Source organism: Gymnoscopelus microlampas, assembly GCF_963454915.1.
Source record: "Gymnoscopelus microlampas genome assembly, chromosome: 3".
In the NCBI taxonomy this organism is placed as follows: Eukaryota; Metazoa; Chordata; class Actinopteri; order Myctophiformes; family Myctophidae; genus Gymnoscopelus; species Gymnoscopelus microlampas.
Window position 1 is genome coordinate 13,812,021 of NC_139940.1, and position 7,821 is coordinate 13,819,841.

At 41.1% G+C, this 7,821-nt stretch overlaps 1 protein-coding gene across 2 annotated transcripts; it reads left to right on the plus strand.

Annotated features, from left to right (window-relative positions):
* Nucleotides 1-2,528: 2,528 nt before the first annotated feature.
* Nucleotides 2,529-7,222, plus strand: cox6b2 (cytochrome c oxidase subunit 6B2). Of its 2 annotated transcripts, none has more exons than XM_084053557.1 (4): nucleotides 2,529-2,596; nucleotides 3,167-3,313; nucleotides 5,131-5,231; nucleotides 6,894-7,222. In XM_084053557.1, exons 2-4 carry the CDS (start codon nucleotides 3,208-3,210, stop codon nucleotides 6,945-6,947), a joined length of 261 nt encoding a protein of 86 aa, XP_083909683.1. In that variant the 5' UTR covers nucleotides 2,529-2,596; nucleotides 3,167-3,207; the 3' UTR covers nucleotides 6,948-7,222. The 2 variants fall into 2 exon arrangements, with proteins under 2 accessions (XP_083909683.1, XP_083909684.1); XM_084053558.1 differs by having other exon boundaries at nucleotides 2,586-2,646.
* Nucleotides 7,223-7,821: the final 599 nt, after the last annotated feature.

Here is a 7,821-nt window from a genome sequence, read left to right on the forward strand (position 1 = left end):
ATTTGTTTTCTTATTTATGGAATGTATTTATCTATTTGTATTAAGGACATTTTTTTTGTTACTAATTCAAGAAAAATGTATTTTATAATTTTTGGGGGGGAAATGTTTTGAAATAATAATAATAATTAAAAACAAAATGTAGGACACAAAAAAGGGATATTTACTCGTGACCCATAAAAATTTGTCCGCGAACCACAAATGGGTCCCGACCCAGTGTTTGGGAAACAGTGATATAGACGTTACCCTCATGCGGTGGACCCAACTGTCTCCCACTCCTCTGTGACACACTCAATCAATCTGTCTGGTCTGGGGAGACAAGTCCTGTCTAACCTGGCCTCAGTCATAACCTGTCTGAATCAAGTTGGGAATCTCGTGGCCGCCAGATATGTCCTCTATTGTCGACAAATTACGATGTCTGCATCTATCGGACAATTAAATGGTTGGATATCAGAAGACATAAGGCTTGAGAAACTTCACGAAAGCACAACATATTAAGTCAACCCATTATGCTCCACACAGGTTCACAGTGACAGCACAACTGAACATAACTGTGTGGAGTGTTGACCACACATACGTAGCCTTACTGTACATGATGATGAGGTAGTGAACAAGACACATAAATCTGGATGTCTGATTTCCAAGTGGCGCATATTGGTTCCAAAACACACATTGTACCTGTAATAGGCCTGAGTCAACTCAAGGACCTCGACAGACAGAGGTTGTCGCACGACACTGTGAACACTCCTTTGCGTCATGGAGTTTCGTTGTTCTGTTTGCTTTTGGACTGCGGATGAAAAACCATTCCATATCCATTTCCAGACAAGTACAGTAGTCCTTTCTGGGTATGGGATCTGTTGAGCAAGAAAATGTATGAGAATGTATGAGAATGAAGCTGTGCAATGACCCCCCACCCCCCTCGCCCCCTCCATCAGTCAGGACTGCAGACCACCACAGTCTGAAAACGAATCTCAGACTCTACCTCACCCCACTTCTCTCACCTTGTACCACTTATTGACTGTTTATTTATTTTTTGATAGATGCTAATTATGCTACAGTATGCAGATGTTAGATGTATGTTGGTTACTAGTTCACATAATTAATATTATGCATTGCACACTGTACTGATAATAGAATGCTATGTATGCTATTTAAATAAGCGTATGTTGTTTGCTTGTCCACAAATGCTACAAATCATACGTTATTTAGATGGCATGGTGTTTAGGCAAATACCATAGGTTTGTTGTTAACCGGGTGTCCTAGTTACTTTGTAGCAGTCAATTTTTCTATTTGCACTTTACTTATGTGACTATTGTCCTGTTGTTTGTTGATTAGTGTTCACACTATTTACTCTGATCTTACACTTGTAAGTTGGTCTGGAAAAGGGACCTGCTAAATGCGTAATAAGTTGTAAATTGAATCACATGTGACATGAGACATTTAATTCCATGAGTACAATTTTGGTTTATTGTAGGGTAGGCTATACTGTAATCAGAGGTATATAGTTTGACTTTGTTAGGCTTCATTTGCTTAAATTAATTATTCATTAAATAAATAAATAATGCATATTTATTTTATGATAACAGGCCACACTTTGCTTGATTTCTGCAATAACAAAACACAGTTTGAACAGAAATACACAAATGAAGGGCTCACCTGGTGGAGCACATACCAGGCTCAGTCCTTGCACAACCGGCCTGGGTTCGAATCCGACCCGAGGCCCCTTGCTGCCCTTCCCAATCTCTCTCATGCCACTTCCAGTCTCTCTCCACTGTCACTGTCAAATTAAGGCTTGAAAATTTAAATGAAGTCAGAAAAGTCACAAAAGTAAAAAAAAAAAAATATGCAGAATGTCCCATTTCATAAGTTTTCAAATGTATACAAATATTTTGAAAATAGCCGATCTACAAGCTCACAATGCGTTGCATCGCGACGCATTGTGATCTTGTGAACACGCACACGCACACGCACACGCACACACACACACACACACACACACACACACACACACACACACACACACACACACACACACACACACACACACACACACACACACACACACACACACACAATCCCATGTCTTCCCACGATCGTGTGTAATTCCCAAAACAAACTGTGGGGGGCAGCAGTACGCCCTCGCTGCGTCCAGTCTGCCGTAAAGTGCAGGGAGAAGTACCAGCGTTGCCATGTCGGCTTATTATAAGCGACTTTGGGCTTCTTTTTCTGTAAAGTTGCTGTAAATATAAGTAAGTACACTTTAGAAACAAGCAAAAAAAAAACCTGCTTGCTTGCTTCCAAATGTTTTAAATAATAATTAAACTAGTGGTTCTCAAATATTTTCATGAAAATGTCTTGTGCCAGGGAGCATTTGTGTTGTTAGAATGTTTCCAAAAAAATATTCCACATTTTAGTGCAAGATATTTTGAAAATAGCAGATCTATGCGACGGTTTCAAGTGCTCATCATGTGACCTAAGTTGCTTCTTTGGGCTTGTTTTCCTAGACCAGTTGCTTATTTCTCTCACACAATCTGGCAACACGCAGAAGGGCATCTTTCCTGTTATAAGGACACATCTAGTAAACAGCTCAGCGCTCAAGGTTGGTCGTCGACAACTACTTCAAAATTACACTTCTTGCTTGAAAACCTGGTGATTTGTGGCTTTATGTTGTTGATTCAAGTACGCCGGAAAAGATGGAATGGCTAGGAGTTGGTTTAGTTGTTTAGTTTTATGGTCAAATGTACCACATGCTAGCTTAGCCGCGTTAGCAAACTCACCAATGCAACCTAAACCAAGTTAGGAAGTTAACAAGCCAGCAGTCAGCTAACATGTCAGCTAACATGTCTGTCAGCCTATCTGTTACTTATAGCCTGTTTACCTAGTTTATCTGCGTGACTGGATATCTATCTAGTATCCGTTTAGGACATAGTAATGAGATGAATGTCATTCCATTCCATTAATGTGACTTTGATGTAGCATGGGTAGCTAACATTAGCAAACACAACCGTGCCATAGTAGGTGTCATTTCAGGTCAGATGACAGGTGCGTCTGCTGTCTTTACCCTTGCTGTGTTTTGCTGAGGCTGATCTAATCTAACCTAATCTAATCGAATTGAATAAAGGTGTCTTGTTGGAAACGTGAATACTTAACGACCTGCTTTTCGTTGCAGGGTTGATTTTTAAGGTTTAGTTGGACCTATAAAAGGTAAAGATGGCCGATAACATTGAACAGAAGATCAAGAACTACAGGACGGCGCCCTTTGATGCCCGATTCCCCAACGTCAACCAGACCCGCAACTGCTTCCAGAACTACCTGGGTGAGGAGGGCATTAATGTTGTTATACTTAAACATTATAAAAGTATACAGAACTACCTGCATGAGGATATTGCTGGTAGTTCTTTCATTATTAGTTATTTCCACATACACTTACTGTCACTGAGACATACACTTACTGTCACTGAGAGATGTCACTCCTTGTCAAAATGATACACGCAACTAAAAAGACCACATTCATTCTGACATTTGACTAGTTGCAGCAGGTAGAATTGAGGCATAGGGCCTGATTATGCTATGCATGTCCGTGTGGCTGCGAGGGTTCGTCGACATGTACAGGGTTTTGTGATTATACTAACATTTTGTGTCTGTAGACGTGCACGTGTTCAAATTCAATACAAGACAGAACCTAATGACCTTCTTGCCGGCATGAAGGACTTCATCATGGCAAGAGGCCAAGAGAAGAGGTCTACCGTCTAAGCAGTTAACTCTGTTGCGTTATGTCTTTGCGTTCCTGTTAGATTACTCTGAAAACCCAGAAGCTAATACATTCCTTCAGCAAAGCGTTGTCTTTTTTAAAATCAGCTCTGCTTGTTGTATCGCTTAACATAACTGCATATGAACGCCTCTGTTATTGTCATAGTGCAGCGGGTTGTGACGGATCTCTCTCTCAACCTCTCCTCAACCAGAAAAAAAAACTTTAATAGTGCAGTCAGTGTACTTGTCTGCATAAAGTATGCATGGTCACATGCAGATGTCCATGCACATGTGAGCTGATGATGAAATCATCAATGCTGGTGACATCCACTGGTTCATCCATCTGGTTCGTCCATCCACTGGTTTGGATACTTGGTTAAATAAAAATGTGGGTTTTCATACCAAACACCATTGTATACAGCTCAGGCATGTTTCTAGCAGTGGAGTTATGGCAAGTTGCCCCTGTCAAATGTGTCGATGGTAGCAACGTTGATGTACGATCCAGTGGCCAATGCCGTACGATCCCAGTGGCCAATGCCGCATCTATCTAGTATGTACATTGTTTATGCTCGCTTGAGACAACCAGTTGTTCACAGCCTGGGGCTAATTTTACTTTCACGGTCAATTCAGTGGGTAGTTAGGACAATGAAGTTCTGTCTTCTGACAGACCAGCAGTTGGTGGTGGTGATTTAGTCAATTCCCCTCTTGGGCATGGCCTGAGTCACCGCCTTGGAGGCATCGACAATCTTGGAGTGCAGGGTCAGCCGTGTTCTTCACACAACACACAATAAACGGTTCTTGTTCAATAACACAGAGCGGCCCTTGGACCACATACTTCATGACGGCTTTGTCAATGCACCTCTGAGACACAGTCCAGGTGGTGGTCACTAATGTGGCCTGGCTGCTGGAGGAGGGAGTCTGAGCCCTTTCTCTTTTTGTTGATGTTAGCTCTCATATGCTTTTTTTAAGGTGGTGTACATGATTTCTCTGAAACAGTGAGAGAAATGCATTTACGAAGCATAACAACTTACTGTAAACTATAGGATTTCAAAAGCTACACAACAACTCTTAACATTCATTGACTATTATTTAACATTACCTTTGCCCAATCTGCAACTGCAAGGCTCATCACTGGTACCCCTGACAGCCTTAGATGGTTATTATGTATAGTTAAAACAGCAATATGTCACGTCAGCGTCATGGGCCACTTTGTTCATGTGGTCCGATAAATCCCTCCCAATACTTATTACCTCATATTGGACTTTGATCAGTGTTGGCTGGGCTTAACATTCTGTTCATCTGATCTAATATGTTTGTTGCTATTGGATGTGATGTCTTATGAAATGGCCAGTATCCTTAAGATGTTTTCTCTCTCCGCTCCAGACTTCCACCGGTGCAATAAGGCATTGGAGGCTAAAGGCCAGGAAACGGCTCCATGTGAGTGGTACCAGAGAGTCTACAAGAGCCTCTGTCCCATGAGCTGGGTATGTATTCACCAACCTGCTGTTCACCATAGATCCTCTGCAACTGCAGCTTATCAGCCTGTCCACTATTGACATTAGGGATGGGTGATCTATAATATTATACACAATAAAGGGCCGTCCACAATCAAGCGCAAGTCGTTATATTGTGGTATGGATTCTGTAGTCATCTACTTGAGTTAGAACGTTTTTTAAAACCACATCGTTACAGTGGTTGGTGTGGAGGTCCCATTATGCCGTTATATTTCCAAACAAGACTATGGTTTTAGAACAGTTTAACAGAACAGCCAGAACAGAACGGCTACATTCCATAGCCTGGATGGACATTCACCCAGTGATGGGCCAGTTGGGCATCAATTGACATGAAATGGTTAGTTAAAACAACTATAGGCCTCTAGTTGGAGGACATTAAAGTAGTAGTTCACCCAAAAAATGACTACTACTTTCATCAATTACACACCCCATGAAGCCTTGAATTCATTCAATTTTCTTTTATTTTTTGTTGCATTCCTAAGCCAATAATTTGATGACTGGGTGTATTTCCGAGACACAAAGAGTCTCCTACCGGATACATTGACATCTTTCCGCCGGTAATCAAATTATTGGCCCAGGAATGCGTCAAAAACGTTAAAAAAAATCCATGAATTCAAGGCTTCATAGGGTGTGCAATTGATAGAAAATAAGTCGTTTTTTGGGTGAACTACTCCATTAAGCTGGCACACTCAGGCGATAACTCCGCAGTGCTTTGTCTGAGATCTTATTGTGAGCAGTGTTCATGTTTGACTAAGGCATTTGTTGGGATATTCCCTTATGCGTTTTACTTGGCTATGGTTTGTTTTCCTACACATCATGTGCCTACTTCACCATCCTGAAGGACAAGGTCTGAAAGAAAATATTATATTTGCAAGATATTTCAAACAACACTCTCCCCAAAGGTGTTTAGTGGCCTAAAGTATGAGCAGTGTTTGTATTGATGCTCTATAAATCATTCATCTGCAGACAAACTGCAGGCTTGGTCAGACCTCAACTTGACACAACGGTACACATAGCTGTTACCGTGCCAGCAGTCTGTTCTGGCTTGCCTTTGTATTTTGGGCTGTATCATGTGTGTTCTCCATTTAATCAGCAAACTCTAGGTTGGATGGGCCATATGTTTTTAAAGGGGTGATATTGTAGCTCATTGGTTTAAATGTGTGCTCCCTTCCCTTAAATGCCATTTGTGTGCTTTAAGTTTTGTGCAAGGCACATTTCTGTGGAGCTGCTCTATATAGAATGTGGTTCTCAGGTGTGTTAACCACATGAACCCCAGCCGTCCCTAAAGCACAATGTTGCAACCATCGGCTAATTTAGGTGAAGACATTTGGTTTAGAAGGAAAAAACTAGTGGGCAAAGTTATAGAGCCCTGGGGGACCCAAGTTATATAGTAGGGTTTCAGTGGTTAACCTACACCCCCACCTATGAATAAAACTCTTTGATACATTGCTGGTAGAAGTTTACATGCATTAATTATGAGCCCTAATTCACTTATACTTGGACATCCATTGTGTTGCGAGCTTGTAGATCAGCTATTTCTGCCAAGTGTTTGTCCCAGAATAGGTATGCTTGAGTTCACAAGGTATATATTATTTTCTGAGAAAGCTAATCTCTTTCAAATGCATCCTCTAGGTTCAAAAGTGGGACGATCAGATTGCGGACGGAAATTTCCCTGGGAAGATCTAAAATGGCCAACTGATGTCGGCTACCGAGAAGGTCCACTTCAGACCGTTTTGTGCAGCCTATTGTGATGACTGTGGAGTGCCTAAGGACATTTATAAACCATGAAACCATTCTGTTAACCGTTAACGTTCAGTCTTAACGTTACAACTCTTAAAATACAAGAAATAAAACAACGCACATTGTTTATCTGGCACCATGTAAGACCTATGTTTTTTTTGTTCCGTCTTGTACTTTTCTCTGTACCAAGGTCCAGATAAGTTATTAAAATATAAAACATACACTTTGCTGTTTCAATAACTGTGCAAATGTGTGGTCGCATTCACCTTGTACATTGGCACTATTCATGTCGGTGGTAGCCAGTGTTAAGAAGACAAAGGCAAGTTTTCATTCCAACCTAGAATAAAGACCTAGGATTCATTAGTGATGTCACAACTAAGCACCATCTAGCGAAAGTGCTTCAGACTGATATGGCCCTTGAACCATGAACTTGTGCTGCTGTCACATTATCATACTTTGTCGTGCACCAAAAATAGCCAACCTACTGTACAAGCATTGCAGATGCGTTTTTTTTAACAACACTTACCAAAATGGTTGTGAGAATGTCTGTATTAACCCTTAATGTCAGAGCCCCATGACACTACACGCTACACATATTCTGATTTGTTAGTTATTATGCCTCTGTCCTATTCTTGGTATCTATAACCAACATGAGAGGAGTGCCCTTAATTGACCCGGCTTCAACTAGATGGGTGACGATATACATTTTGTCCAGCGAGTGGCAGTGTTTAAAAAACAAATCCCCTACCACTTTTGAGCACTAGCACAGTTGGACAAGAAGCAGTACACTTCAATTAAGCTGGTTAATGACGTATACAGT